At 45.4% G+C, this 15,631-nt stretch overlaps 1 protein-coding gene across 1 annotated transcript in view; it reads right to left on the bottom strand.

Moving 5' to 3' along the window:
* Window positions 1-828: 828 nt before the first annotated feature.
* Window positions 829-15,631, bottom strand: part of PIGL (phosphatidylinositol glycan anchor biosynthesis class L) — a 62,115-nt gene continuing 47,312 nt past the window's right edge. Inside the window, exons 5-7 of the mRNA XM_040617202.1 lie at window positions 8,100-8,131; window positions 2,534-2,667; window positions 829-1,409 (exon numbers count right to left, since the gene is read on the bottom strand). Coding sequence (XP_040473136.1) covers window positions 1,311-1,409; window positions 2,534-2,667; window positions 8,100-8,131 — 265 coding nt within the window. The 3' untranslated portion in view covers window positions 829-1,310. The remainder of the gene's footprint in view (window positions 1,410-2,533; window positions 2,668-8,099; window positions 8,132-15,631) is intronic.

Below are 15,631 nucleotides of genomic sequence, written 5' to 3'. Positions count from 1 at the left end.
TCAAGTTCAGTAAAGCATAGGCTCAAGTTCAGTGAAGTGTAGGCTCAGGTTCAGTAAAGTATTTACACAGGTGCTTTGCTGCATGCAGGAGAGGGGCCACTGAAGTTATTGATGTGATTAAGTACTGTTTTGCCTAAGCCTGGACCTACTCACAGTCTTAAGGCTGAGTAGGCATATGCTTAGGCACTGACTCATGGCCAGGGAGCAGAGTTCAACACCGTTGTACTCTTACAGCAAGGGGGACGTACTTCAGTACAACCAGGAGTTCATTTGTTGTCTTGAGGACAAGAATGTGCTTAGGGCAACAGATCGAGATCTGGCAATTTGGGCTCTGATCTTGACTATGCAATCACTGTGTAGGTCCAGGAAAGGTGCCTCCTGTAGATGTCAGCCCACATGAATGAGTGCAAAGGCCTACAGAAATGTTGAGTATTGCTGACTTTGCTCCACCATGACCCCAGAGAAACCCAAATCACTAGTAAAATCTCTGTATAGGCTAAGAAATGAAACCACTGAAAGCTGCCTCACTTACCTTTTAATATAAAGGGAGAGGATCTTTAACTCTTGCACTTTTTTTTTACATAGGCGGAACAGCTTTTGCAACATCTCTTACCATTTTTATCTCCACATGTGTTCTATAAAAGACCTGGTTACAGCCTGGGTCTCTTGCATCCTGTTTTTACTCTTGTGAGCTGATCTTGAGCCCCATGTTCTGAAGCAAAAAGAAATGCTCATGTTTCATGAGGGACACTGTGAAGCTGGAGCTTGCGACATGTATATGAAAGAAGCAGTAGTAGCAGCAAAGATCAGTGCAATCAGAGAAATTTGTATGATTTCTGATGTTTTATTCGTAAGCTTTGGCTTTTCAAAGTTCTGACTAAGACAGGTCTTGTGGTTCTGGTTTTATCTGTGGAGACAGCATGATCTTTGATTTTACAAAAGCAGCAAGAGATAGCTGGCAAGCAGTCCTCACAGCTATATCCTCTTGGGGAAAAATAGTTTGTGCCATTGTCTTCTCCAGTGCAGAATATTCCTGCATTTAACTCCTAATTAGGTAATTTCTTACCCTATTTAAGCTTCTACAGTGAGAAAATAGAGTAGCTGTTAAACCCTGTTCATCTCAATATATCAGGAAACAAGATATTCAGAAGGAAGTTCATACAGCCTGTTTTTTGTAGTCTGAATGAGTGCTACACAAAGAGAATTCTGTCCTCTTGAGCATGTAATGGGTGAATTTTCTTTAGTCCTGGCCAGGCATTGCCATTTTTTCACTCATTCTTCTACTCCTGAAGTTGTGAGCAATGTCCCTTTTACAGAAGGCGGAGTGAATTGACCATCATATAACGTGAGAAAAGCATATAGATGCGGCGAAACCAGAGGAGCTGGCTGCGATGACACTGCATGGCTCTCTAGAAGGAAAAATAGTTGAAAAAGCATTACAAGAACCTTCCACACCTAATTTGGGGGCAGTTTCCTAGACCTCCTGTGAGGTTCACTGCCAGTTTGTATGACAGCCTGTTTTCAGTGAGCAGGGAAGAAGCAGGGGGAGGTTGAAGGCTGCCTGCTTTATGGGGCCAAAGGGCAGGGAAAGGCCTGTCTGCCCCTGTGTCGCTGGTGGTGTGCTGCCTAGTGTTCAGAGGGGTCCTGCTAGAAAGGACGTTATCAGCTGCAGGTTGGTGCTGTGACAGTTTCTTTGTCACATGTAACTCCTCCTCCTTACGTGATCTCACGCCTGGGTGTTCACATGCTAGGGAAGCAGAAACCTGATAGGTGTGCATCTGAGAACACTTTGCATGCTGCTTCCCATCATATATTGCCGACTGAAACAATCTATTTATAGAGCACCAGCTTAAAAAGGTCAGATTTCAGAGACAAAAAATACAAAGGAATAATACCACCTTTATCAGAACAGTTTCTATACGAAACTCTTATCATTTAGCAGCCTCAAAAGCAGGAAAGTTCTGTCATTTGTGGATTAACAAGACTGTTTGCTGGGTAAATGTTTTCATGTTACGGAAGGAGATCAAATCAGATTCTGATATAGGGAACTTTGGACTAAATATGAGATATCATTCAGCAAAACAGTTAAAAAAACCCCCACAGTAGAGAAGGGAACTTGTAGAGAGCTTTGGACTGCAGGTTCACAAGCTGTCTCCATCTTCAGTTAGAGCTAGGGCACTGTTCCTGGCATGCAGTCAAGCCATTTTTTGACAGGCCACTCACATGTTCAGAATATTATGTTAGATCCAGTCTCCTCTGAAATACATCGTACATCCAGGACACAGTGTGTGTCTACTGAAGATCTTTGAGCTGCAGGTACGCTCAGCTCTGTTTTGCTGGCCACACAGCACATGAAGCAACCTGCCTCATCCGTTTATGTTTTAAAAATCCTCAAACATCATTCATCAGTGACATTTATAATCCATGTATATAATTATTTATCAAGTTCTCTGTGGATATGACACTTCTGACTCAAGTCTTCACAATGACGACAAGCTATTCAAACAGGTTAAGCTGGTACCGCACATCTCACCCTGGCTCGTTCAGTCTCCTCCTCTGTGAGTACGAAGAGCACATCTCTGGGCAGGAGGCAGGAAAAGGGTACATCCAGGATGGAGATGTACTTCCTGAAGAGATTTACTGATTCAAGCACGAGCACATGGCACCCTAGACAGAGAAAGAGGATAAATATTTCAAAACCACAGTATTCATGTAAGGTACCTATCTCTCCAGGCACAGCAGGTCTTTGCAGGCTCCCCTGTCTTGCTGGCCATGGGGCTCCTTTTTGTGCAAAAGGGGAGCAACTTCTGCTCATGCTTCTACCAGGATCTCTTTTGTGCCCAGTGCCTGTGTATGACTGTACTGGTTCTTGTTCTCTATGTGGTGTGTGGAAAGCAAAGCTAGCTCCAAATACCAGAGGGTTTGGGATTTTTTTTGCTTATAATTTAAATTATTCCTATGTAGTTAGACTCAAAGGGAAAAGCACAGATGACTCTCTTAATGCTGGCACTGTATCATATAATGGAAATTTAAAACAGCAGTCTCTGATTCAGCTACAAAAATGAAATTGCCTCTTTCTACTCCAATTCTTAGCTACAGAAAAAATATTCACAAGATTCAGGAATGGCTGTATCAAATATTAACTCGGGCAGCAGTTACACTTTAACAGTGTTCCAGAATTCATTGCTTAGATGTTTGTGATGAAGCAGATGAAGGTAACATATAAAGTCTCTCCTGGTGTGGATTTTTTTTTCTGTTTAAGGAGCCCCTTGAACTCAAAAGTTAATTGCTATTTTTTTTACCATGGCTAAATTGTCTTCACTAATGAGTTCAGAGCTACTGATGGTCCCATTAAGAGCCTGTAGCTCTCAAGGGAGCTGCTTTGGGATTTCTTAGGGCTTGGAAGCTGCTGTGATTATGCTCCACACTTCAGACATTGTATTAAAGTTCGACAGAAGAGGCCAAAGTCACAGTTTACACAGGTGGTCACATACGCAATTAGATTTGCAACAAGATTTTCTTCAGTGTACCCTTAAACAGTGAAATTATACAAAGGAGACAAAGAACAATGCTGAATTGCTACAGAGCTGCCTCATGGACCATTTTAGTGTGTGAAGCCGGTGCTCATGTCTAATGCTGCTTAAGTTGTTATGTCCTGGGCACAAAGCAAACTGGTGATGCTCAAACACCTCTTGGCCCTAAAAGGTAGGCAGGACTTGTGTCCTAAGAGAAAAAATTCTCCAGGACAGGGGCAGAAGCAAACATTTTTTTCCTAAAGGAATAACTACATGAGGTGGGTTTCAGTGAGAGAAATGATGATGCCTCCGCTAGGAGCCTTCTGTGCAGATCTGCTAATGCTTGGGAACCTCATCCCACAAGGAACTGAACAGTCAACCTGCTGCTAACTTCCCTACTAGGGACATTTGGTAAATCCTTCAGTCTAGCCTCTACCAAGCATGAGATAGGAAAGCAAAACTTGTTGCTCTTACGGTGAATGAATTTCCTGGAGACACAAGGGAAGAAGCTCCCCCAGATCTCCAAGGTAGAGCATGGTACATAAGACACCCCACCAGCACCATTCCTTCCCCAGCCAGAGGTCTGTGACACATTGAACTCAGGAGCAAACAGCTTGTGTGGGACGATCCTCCACAAATCCTCTCTCAAGTGATCTGTGTCCCTTGCCTCTTCCCAGTGATGCTAACTCATTTCACTGTGAAGAAAGATCTTGCTTTTATTCCAGCCAAAGCCTGCAATGCCAGGACACAGCGGCCCTGATGGACTCCCTCCAGCACATCTCCAGGATCTTTCAATTAATTTTTCGTCTCTCTCCTTCAAGAGAAGGATATACAATTTGTTCCAGCTTTTCAATGGCCTGTTCCATTCTCAAAGGCAAAACCATTAACTCTTTATTTTAGTATCACAGAGGGCTCCAGGACTGTGCTCCCCCTTCCAGTCCTCTTTCTGTTTTGATCCTGGGACATAACTCCCCAGCAGGGTGGACAGAGCATTCAAAGGAGTTATTTTCTCCTGCTGTGGGCAGCAATGGGCAGGGGTAGAGGCCTCAAGGGAACTGGCACTTCCATCCATCCAAAGGCTGACACGAGTCTGTGCTGTGCCAGGAACGGGAAGGAAAGCTCTCCTGAACCTCCTGGCCATTCGCTCCGGGCCTGCCAGGAGGTGGCGGTGTCCGCCAGCTGCAGAGGGGGCCGGACCCGCAGCCCCTTCCCTGCGGGCAGTGCTGCCCTGGCTGCCCAGGTTAGGATCACTTTGGGCACCCCTCAGCATTGAAGGCTCTCCTGTATTAACTCCGTCAGTACCACGGCCCTACTCCCGCCCTACTACAGCCTCAGCCATCCAACCCTCGCCAGGTCACCGTGCCCGTCCCTGCAGAGCAGCAGCTGTGCAATGCCATCTGGAAGGACCGATGGCTCTGCCAAGCTCCCTGCAGCAGGTCCCTTGGATGTGCGGGACTGCAGGCAGCTGTGTGACCAGCATGGCCTGGGCCACTTCCCGACTGCGAGCCCGAACCCCGGGCTTGCTCACGGTCCACCCGGACAAATGACAGAGCAGTTACTGTTTAGCTGCCATTACAGATCGCTATTGCAAAGGATGCTCTACAGCAACAAGTGTCTCGCAGTTACACACAGGAGTGCCCTGACAGTTCTTTTACTCCCACTGAAGACATTCCTTGTTTCCACGTAGCAAACCTGGAAGCAAACTTGTGATGTGCCATGAGCAGGGGAACCACTCTTCCCCCCTTTTCTCTGCAGAGATCCTCTGGGCTGCTCAGCAAGTCCAATCCGTTGGCAGGTAGTTTCAGATAAAAGAATTAGTATGGTGCTGCACTACGGCAACAGCAGAGGAAAAGAGCAGATATGGATCCCCTTGCTCTTGTAGTCAGCATCTGCCCCGGCCACCTGCTTGCTTTTCAGTGCTTACTGGGGAGGACAGGGCTAGAGCAAACATGGGACAACGGGTCTTTCCTTTCCTGGATAGTTGTTAACAGACCCTGGCAATGCCTACTCTAAACGATGGGAAGAGAGGCTTGGTGTAGGGTTACCCACCACTGATGTCTGAAACCTAGGCTGCTCTGTTAAAATGTGCTCTACCTTTCCTCATAATTTTTTTCCCTAAGAAATATTAATTCATGCAGCAGTTACACCCTTTTGTTCCCCAAAGCTCAGCAATAAGGGCTCACACTAACTCTTAAGTTATTTCAGTATTGAGCAGTCTGACCTCCTGGGCCCCACCAGTCAAATCAGGCGAAGCAATGGCATTCAAGCCTCACAAAACGAAGGGCACTGTAAGAGTCTTCTGTGTTAGTGACACGACAAGGATCTCTACATGCTGACAGCAAAGGCTGCTCCACATGGGAACGTGAGATGAAATGAAGGAGGGAAGGAATGTACAGTCCAGGGAGAGATGGAAAAGGGTTCAGAGAAACAGGCTGCTCCCTGCCAAGCAGGGTAAGAGTAGTGCTGCCATTGATGAGTCCACTCCTGTGACACCAGCAGGTGAAGCTTTTCAGAGCCTGTTGGGACTGTGACCTGGGCAGGATGGGATTAACAGTGTAATACAACCTCCCTAGGCTGGCAGAAAGGGCAAGATCAATATAGCTAGTGGATTAGGCCTAGAATAGAAGTGCGTGAAGCCTGCAGCCTGTTCGGCTTGGCTTTCCTCTTCCAAATCACTTATGCAGCAAGTATGTTTAGAACGAGAAGATTCTTAGCAGACCTATGTGTGCTAAGGGCTTGCACTGCTCCTGACAGACATTAGCACACCAGTTCTTTTGGAAAAACACTGGTTGTAGCTGGATGGGGCCAGCAGTAGGGGTGGATGCATATCCAGCAGCTGTCTCGGCTTCTTGAAACAAGCCTATGTGCTTGAGCCTGGGCTGGAGAACTTGATTACAGATTATAAAAAGCCTGTTGTGTTTATGCTGGCTAAAGGCATTAGAAAGCAAAGCAGGATATTTAGGGTGCTCATTTGCATATCACTGAGGCAATGCAAGGCTTAGCTGGCTTTTGCATTTGCAGAGAGATTTTCTGTGGATTCCCTGATCACATGGGCTTACAGAGGTTCACCCACAAATAGTTCCCTCTTACCAACAGGAAAGCAGCACATTTCCATGGCCTCAACATGCCTTTCAGCTCTATCCAGATAGCCTCAATCCCAGCACCACTCTTGTTTCATTAAGCCCCTCTGATGCACAGCCCTGCATGCCTGCCAGATCAAATTATAAATACTGGGAATTTCAATGAGACTGGAACTATATTTGGAAGGGCTTAGCGTAAGCAGCAGCATGGGAGCTCCCCGTTCCTTTGGTGTTTGTAGGTCATGTCAGATGTGATGTAATCAGAGCAGCAAGGCTTTCACAAAGCTTCAGGAGTCTCTTGGTGCTGCTAGAGAAATGGAAATGTTGTCTATACGTGGGTCTGTTTCAAACCTGAACCAATCTGAGGCATGGCCCATATTCAGGACCATAGCGTATCTAACAAACCTGCACAAACAGCACATGAGGGTGGTTCATCTAGATAAGGCCTGACATCTTGCAGTGACATCTGCCACTGCAGTTCCTTGTTCTTTCTCTGTACTGCACACACCACACACAGAGCTCTTTGCTGCATCCCAAAGCTGAACAAAGCAAAGGTCCTAGGGAAGAAGTTGGCATTAATACTCCTCTTTCGTAGGTGGGAGTCAGAACTCAGTTAAAGGGCATTCTTCCATCTTGGCTCATGCTCTCTTCATCAGATCTTGCTCTGCAACTTGGTGCTAGAAGGGTATTAAAATTGATTTGCTGTGACACATTTAAATCCTACAATGATTCAGGGATTAGCATTAAAGAAACACAGTCTGGGTAACTGCTGAGGGAGCAGGAGGTTGACTGGGTGGGCCTGGTTGAGATGCCTTGCCATGCTCTGTCCTAACAACTGACAGCTTTGTGCTTAAACTAGTTCCATAAAGTTGTCCTTGAGTCAGGCACTGTTTGCTAGAGATAAAGAGTTGCAGATCTACTCTGGGACAGCAGCTAGAAAAGGGGGTCAGGAGCAACCTGCTTTTCTACTTTGCTTCTTCCTTTTCTCTGCTTGTATAGAGAGTTTCTCAGATACTTGCTCACCCGTAAAGGTGATAGAAGCCACTCCAACATTTATTGTGCCAGTGCAAATTTCAGACACCTTTCCCATACTGACCACATTCTGAAGGAAACTTACGTAGGTACATGCAACCATTTTTGGCTGAGCTAGTAATGATTTCTAAGGCCCCTGTCACACAACAACAAAAAAGGCGGCTTGTAAGATGTGACCAAAAACTCAGGGACTGAGCTGGGAGACCTGGAAGTAGCACTCCTATTCATGCAAGACAGCAAAAGGTGTAGACCAGACACTGAATCACATGACTGAGACAGGACAACTCCAAAGGACTGGAAAGTGACTGTAGCTGGTAAAAAACTGCAGGGAGATAAAAGGGCAAGGAAGAGTTCAGCTGCCGGTTTCATTTGCATTGCAAATAGAAATTGAGTTGGGCAGATGAAACCCTGGGCAGAACATTCATGCAAACTATCGCCTAATGCCTGCAGGATCATGGATAACATGACATACCTTCAGGTAACCTCCGCTCTGAATGCAGGTTCCTGTGAATGAAGAGATACATGGGGGTAAATAATGAAGTTATTCAAATCCTGATTTTACAGGTATAAACCTTGTATGCTAAATCAACCTCTTCTCTTAATATACACATTTACAATGGCTGATCTTATAAGAAAGTTCAGGAGCCAACACGTCAGGCAGTGGTAAGCCTTATTCCCCACACAATTCTGCCATTACTTTCCTCATCCTGGCTGCTGGAACACAGCACAAATAAGCTCCATAAATCCAACTTGCCCTCAAACTTCTCATATTGCACTAAGGGAAACTGCAAGAGGCTGCCAAAGGCTATTCACCTTTGAGAGTCCTGACTCTTTACAGCCTTCTGTCTGCTGACCAGGGGATATTGCCTCAGCAGCAGCTCCTGTTTGAGGACCAGCTTCTTTCTTTCTAACCCATGCTGGCACTGGCTTAGAAAGAAGCTGCTTTGACTTTTGCTCACTAAGACTTTGATCTCTTCCTGACTTTGTCCTGGTAAGTCTCTGTAGCAAAAACGCGTCCCTTAGAAACAGAACGAGGGGACCAGCGCAGGAAATGTGAACGTGGTGGTACTTCCATCAAGAATTGTAAGCAAATGACCCCGATATGGTGAAGGCATCATAGGGTACGAGCTTAAATTCCTTTCTAATTCTCTTGGCTTTCCTGCTTTAGCCTGCCGTTCATGGCTTCAGAGCACTTATGCACATCACCATTTGCATCGCCTCCAGATTTGGCCCACTGTGGGGAGGGGAGGAAGCAGGTCTCCAGCAGGTGGCACTCAGGGCTGTCCCATACCCAGCATTGCTGTCCACGAGAAAAAAAATATCCAAACAATGGAACATTTGCCAAAAGGAGAAAGGAAATAAAAAAAAGTTATTTAACCCTGTGTAATATTTAAAGAGATTGTTATCATCTTATAGTGGTGTATTTAATGAAGGACAATGTGACAGTTCATGTGTAAATCAACCAGGATGAAATATGCATTATATGTAAACTGTTATGTTTCTCCAGTCACTTTCAAACTAGGATTATCTCTAGCTATTGGTTAAGTTCAAGGAAAAGGATTAGCTACACAGGTGTAGACAAAATAGGAAGCACGGAGTAATGAATACCCAAAGCAATTCAAAGCAAAAGTCAAGCCAGAAATGCAGGTCATGGCAGAACTCAAACAGCAACCAGAAGACATATGCCTTAACTAGATTCTTCTGCCAATGGTCTCCTCTTCTCCAGAGCCAAAGATCTGCAAGCAATACCATTTTCTACTAAACAATGGCCTTACAATACTGACTTGGCCACCTTCTACCCCGCTACTCAAGTCCCACTGTTTTGACAAAGATTGTTAAATGCTGCCTTGTAAACATCACCAGCAACTTTTCAGGGGCAGTGGGGAGGAGGAAGATTTAAGTATCTCCATTAATGTTTGCTCTGCTCTTCTGCCAGTGGTTTCTTCCCCCACAACTAGAATCTGGCCACCCAAAGAAGTGATTCAGCACTTGGTAAAGCTAGCAGGGTGGGAACTTTTTAAAACAAGCTTGGAGAGATAAAACAGTGGTTGTGAAATTTGGCTAACTATCCAAAGTCCTAGCGTCTGCTCTGGGTGTGCTGCTCTGCCACGGAGGGACCTTCAAAGCTCTAACTGACAGCAAATTGAAGGATGTGAAGAGCTGCTCCAAGAGGGAACTAATAATAACCATTCCTGGCCACTAGAAACAGAAGCAAGGAGAGATCCAGTTTGTATGGAAATGTTTCAGCAAGAGCAGAGAGCATCTTCAGCAGGGAAGGAAAGTTTGATTCAGCAGCAAATTAAGGAGTTTGTGCTTGTATAAAGGTTCAGGAAGATAGAAACTATTTTGGTTACTGAAAGGTCCTCCAAGGCTGCTGCCAGGCAGACCTGTCACTGATCTGGAAGAACAGGCATGAAGAAACGGATTCTCTCCTCATCCTTTTTTGTCCTGAGCCAAATGCTTCAGTACTCAGCACGGCTCAGTGCAGAGCTATGGGAACGGGCTCCACCCAGCTGTAACGCTGCAGAGTTGTTGCAGCCTTGCTTTGTATTTCTCAGGCAAGAGATGGCAATGAACTGTGGTTGCAGAGAGAGAGAAAGAAACACAGAACTCTACCTCCTGCACATGTTCATAAAACTAGCCAATCCTCTCCCAAATCACTCTTCTCACTCCCATCTCCACCCTGCTGGAGCTGCCTCTGTGGGACACTTCCAAGTAGGGGAGAGGTTGCGGCTCTCTGTTGTTGCCATTTTGGGAATGTTGTTTTATAGATTGGACTTGCTGTGGTTTGGGTGAAATGAAAGAGTTTGGCATAAAATCTCAAAAAGTCAAACAAACAGGCTCTTTTTCAGGAGCTTTTTCCACGTGTTTTTTTCCAGAGAGACTTTTTATAAATTCTTTTTAAACACAAAGTGATTTAAGGTGTCTTGTTCCTACCCACCCACCAAGTGCCAGAGGCCAGCCAATTACAGGGCACCTCTCAATGCACCCTCTTTATTATGCCCGTGGTAGGTTCAGATCCACATTTGAAGGAAAGTGAGACCCTCTGCAATGAAGAACTTGAAAAGGCTGTGAGATATCTGAAGGCACTCACCATTTCTGCACTGCAAGGACTCAGCACCAGCTCTTACTTCAAGGACCAGCTGCTTTGAAAGCTATTGCTGTCTGTAGCTATCAGCTACCTCTGCTCAGCAGAAAACCTAAAATGGTCCAATTACCCTTATCCTGCAAACTGCAGGACTGAGCTCGCTCCCTAGTTCCCTGTCTTTACTTAGTCTTCCTTAGGAAAAGATGTCAGCAAAGCCAATGGGCAAGCTCCTAAGAGGCAACGACCACTGGTATCTTCCCCCAAATGGCAAGAAGGATTAAGTCAGGACAGAGCTGAAACCGGTCTTGGGGAAAACAGAACTCCTCTGGGGTAGAAGCAGGACTGACACCCTGGTGGGTGGATTACAGTTTTGATGATGTACTGTTTGATGAGAAATTGTTCACTGAAATCAATGACTTCACTCTCCAAATAATATCCCGTGCCAAAGGCAAAACCCTTCACTGAACTGACTGTGCTGGCTGCTGTACAGCACTGGGGAAATACAGTTTTTAAGAGCATGGCAAAGAATGGATGTCTTAAAGATGCATTGGGGCTCCATTTAGGATCCTAACCTCTAATCTGCCCAATTAATCTGATGAAACAGATGTGAAGGAGGAAGAACAGCCAGTCTCCTAGGAATCACAGAGACATTAGAAGGATAAACTTGCCAGATGTTGAATGTTTGTTATCTGGAATGCCTCCTCCCTCCCTAACCGGACTTTCTGGTTTCATTTCCATGCACCCTGAACTACACCATGCAGCAACACGCAGTTTTGAAAACACTATTCAGGCACTCAGTACTCACTTGCATTGCAGTGGCAAAAGATGGTTCTGCCAGTCAGAAAAAAAGGTGGTGATTCAGAGATCTTCCAGTTGACAGAGCTGCTTTGCGGCTCTGTGCTTTGGTCCCTGCACTGTCTGGGAGAGGAATGTGCAGTGTCACTGCTCCAGTCACACTGCTAGAAGCCTAATGACGCTGGGAAGGACATTCCTTGAGGCTGTTTCTTTGGGAAAAAACTGCTTTAGGGGGGAATCCCTGCAATGCTGGTGCCCTGTGCTCCACTTTATCCTAATGGCTCTCACTAGTATCAGGGAAGGGCACTGGGATGAATTAACTTAGTCAAATTAAGGCAGGCGGGAGCAGGGGTGAAGGAAGGAGATAAAATCTAGGACAACATACCCAGCCGTGGGATATATGCCAGGCCTGGGGGAGAGTCCTCTGAGGGGAAGGGACAGTCTCAAGGGTAAACAGAGGAGGACAATCCTGTCTTGACCTTATGGGGGCAGTCTGGGTGCAATCACAGTCACCACTCATAAGTTCCCCCTGGGATATTTAAGATGAGTAAAACAAAACAGCAGAAGTGAGCTGGACTGTAAAAGGGCAGGCTGAAACATAAGATACTGGAACCTGTTATTTCTTCAATGCTCTTCTTTATTTTGCAGGGAACCTAGAAGTCCAGCAGGGACTAAGTAATCCCAAACATACACACCAATGACACAAGAAATCCTGTTCCGAGATGGAGCAAATAATAACCAGTTTTGAAAAAAGGATTTTCTGGGAAAAGGCAAGGGAAATACAAAACAGCACCCTGCTTTAAAAATATAAATGAGATGTCACTCATTTGAAATGCACGGGCTACAACTGCTGAAAAGGAGTGAGAGATCAGAGTCCCATTCCAGCCCCACACAGTAAGAAGACATCAAATAAAAAATGGTACATGAGATACCATTCACTATCACCAAGCTAATCACACAAAATCTAGCCTCCTCCCTGCTCAACATGCCCTTAAAGACCTGGCCTTGGAAATTCAATACTAGCAGAACTGTGCCTTGTTGGGATGTAATGCAGTTGGTGGTTTTTGAGAACTGTACCCACTGAGTTTGTGGGATTTGGCTGGACAATGCACTGTTCATTGTTTCGATATAGTTAATTGAAACTGGCATTTAATCAGTTCTTTTTCAAGGAGCCTCAGTGCAACCCTTCTGCACAACACTATGTCCCACAGCATTCATAAATGGGGCATCCAATAGTCAGGCTGTGACATGTAAGTGCAACAAGGCATTGGTGGCACTCAAGCTGCATCATAATGGACTCAAGAGTGATAAAGCACCAAGATCCCAAATATTACCTCTGCACAGTCTCATTTACAACCTACCACTGAGCTGGTGAATGCTAAGAAACATCCTGCAGGACTAAGAGGTGTTTTTCCAAATGGAATTGACGAGAATATGCTCAGCTAATGATTCTTTGATGTAGCTTCTTATATGGCATCACTGATACAAGTTTTATGGATGCAGTTGCTATAACAACGTAATGCACAGTGGTTAAATATAGCAGCTCCTATTTTCCACTCAGTTTGCTCTGCCCTAAGCAGACTTTTCTGTTCTAGCTGGGATGAAATGGATTTGATAGCTTACTAAAGAAAAGAAGTGGTACAGTCCTTCCTCCCCCGCACAAAGACCATTCCTCTCTACCCTAAGCAAGCAAGCAAACAACAAAACCAACCGCCCCTCATTTGCTAGGCTACTGGGCAAGAGGGCTTGTTTAAAATTAAAATGTACAATGACTCACGCAAAACTAAACCACCTCAATATTACATGTGACCTCAGTGCAAACACTGTCATTTTGAAGCGCAGGAAAGAGAAGTTCTCAAATATTCCTGTCACGTAGTATTTACCATGCCTATTTCTGTAGCACCTAGTGACCAGCCAAATGCTGAGAGGGGAGTAAAGTGACCTCAATGTCACTCAAGATCTGCTCTTCCTCCTGATGTGTGTAAAGGATCCAGCCTCTCTTGGCCACAGGGAAAGTTCCTATTCTGGGGGATAAGAGAATGATGTTGCCAAATCAAGGTGACAGGGAAAGAAGCAGAGCTACAGAGGATTGCTTCCAAATCTCCCTTCTCCTTCTACAGTGGGATTTTCTTGGGTTTGGGTTGGGGTTTTTTTTTCAGTCTGGAAGCCAGAACTGAAATACTCCCAGGGGAGACTGAAATCAAATAGCAATTTGTGTTCCTCTCCCATCCTGTTTTTTCTTATTTTTCCCTTGCAGAAGAACAAATCCACCCTCAAACCTTGGCATTTCACAGTTCCTCCCAGATCTGAAGCCTAGACACAAAGCAGCAGCTGGGCTCCCTGCAAGCTGTCAGGAGGAAGGCTGCTGCAAGGGGAAGGGCACATTTCTTCTGAATAGTTCCTGCTCCTTTGAACATAACCTCTGTTCCAGACACTAGAAAGAATATTTATGGCCTTAGCAGATAATACTGAGCATCTGCTCAGCTATGACCATTTCCTGAACTCTTTTGTTCCTTGAAGCTCTTCAGTAATTTGTACATCCTGAAGCAAAAAGTTGTGGGATGGGTCACACAGCCTGTTCTACCCCTGCTTTTGCAGAAAATAATCTCTTAGGTAGTGGGCACAAGTCTGTCTCCCACAGACTGGGAGCACCCAAAAGAGCTGAGGATCACTGCACCAGCCCTCTGCTTCATCCTTTCCACTTACAGCCACACTGGAGGCAGAACCCTGCAGACCTTGTTTCAAGATGGTTAATAAACACATTGCACATGATACCTGGAGGGAAGAGTTCATTTGCCTTTTTCTTGCCATGCAGCACTGGGGCCCCTGGGGCAGCAACCACTGTTTTGCAAAGCTCTGCTGGCAGGGATGGGACGTGAGAAGCCTCAGCATACGCTCCTAGCGTTGCCTGTACTAGCCGATATGTGAGAACTCATCAGGGCACTGAAAATCAGGAGAGATACAGTCACGCTCTACTTCCTCCATGGCACAAACTGAAAAATAATGAGGACAAGCAAGCCACTAAAAATAAACTTAACCTTTCAGCGGCCACAGCATCACTTCTGCCACATGCAGATGACTGGGCCACCATGCTTATTTCTGCTGATTCAGGACTGGAAGAGAGACAAGACATAAACCAGCCCTTAGTTAATGAGACCTGCTTATACTCTGGTATCCCTATCAGCATGTATCTCATCGGGCCAAGACAATGTTCTGCTGTAGGCTAAGGACTAATGCAAAGGTCTGAGTTCAAGGGGCTTGCAGATAACGAATACTTCCTAGTAAGGTACTCCAAGACAAGAAGAGGGTTAACATCCCCACTGCACACGCAGGAAATCTAAAGCACCGAGGTGGGAAAGCGATGTCTGCACAGCCACAAAATGAGACAACAGTAGAGTTGTGATCAAAATAGAGTTTTCCTTAACTTTTTCATACATAATTCAGCTGCTAGCTTGGTTCTCCCTGTACCTTTTCAGGATGTAGGGAGACACCTAACAATCTGCCCTCCATTCCTATTTGCAGGACATACAGCGGCTGACTGAGCAAACAGAGGTCCAGGCAGCTGGAAGCTCTAGTCCCTCTGTGCCAATGGTGTGAGCATCAGTCATCAACCTCTGTTCCTCACTCACTCCTCAAATAACACTGTGCAGTGGAAATAACACTGGAAAGCATCTCCCCACTTAGCCCAAACAAACATACTGTTGGCTTTCGCTCCACCCCCTTTCTTTCTGTTAGACTATTTCAGAAGTTGCTGGGAAAAGCCATGATCCCCTCTAACACTGACTTCCAGCCATCAGAGAGCATCAAAGCCTTTCAACATCTTCCCAGAGATGCTCAGTATGTCACAGTACAGCTTCCATGGCACTGCAGCTTTCTCTAGGCAAGTGAGAAAGGCAAACCACTGTGATGCTGCTAGCAAGGAGAGTCAGAGAATTGCACAAATGATTCAAAAAAAAAAATGGGTGCTAAAAATACAAGATATACTTGCAAGGAATTCTTCTCATGCCTGGAAAAGGCAGGGGCAGCTCTGGAGGAGAGATCTCTAGGACACAATGAGGTCTGAATGTACAGAGGATTAAAATAAAATACAGTACCTGTCCTGCCAGCTTTTTGTCTAGAAA

This window comes from Falco naumanni, chromosome 1, assembly GCF_017639655.2.
Source record: "Falco naumanni isolate bFalNau1 chromosome 1, bFalNau1.pat, whole genome shotgun sequence".
NCBI lineage: Eukaryota > Metazoa > Chordata > Aves > Falconiformes > Falconidae > Falco > Falco naumanni.
Note: the sequence above shows the minus strand (reverse complement) of the source record. Positions and strands in the feature narration are given on the sequence as shown.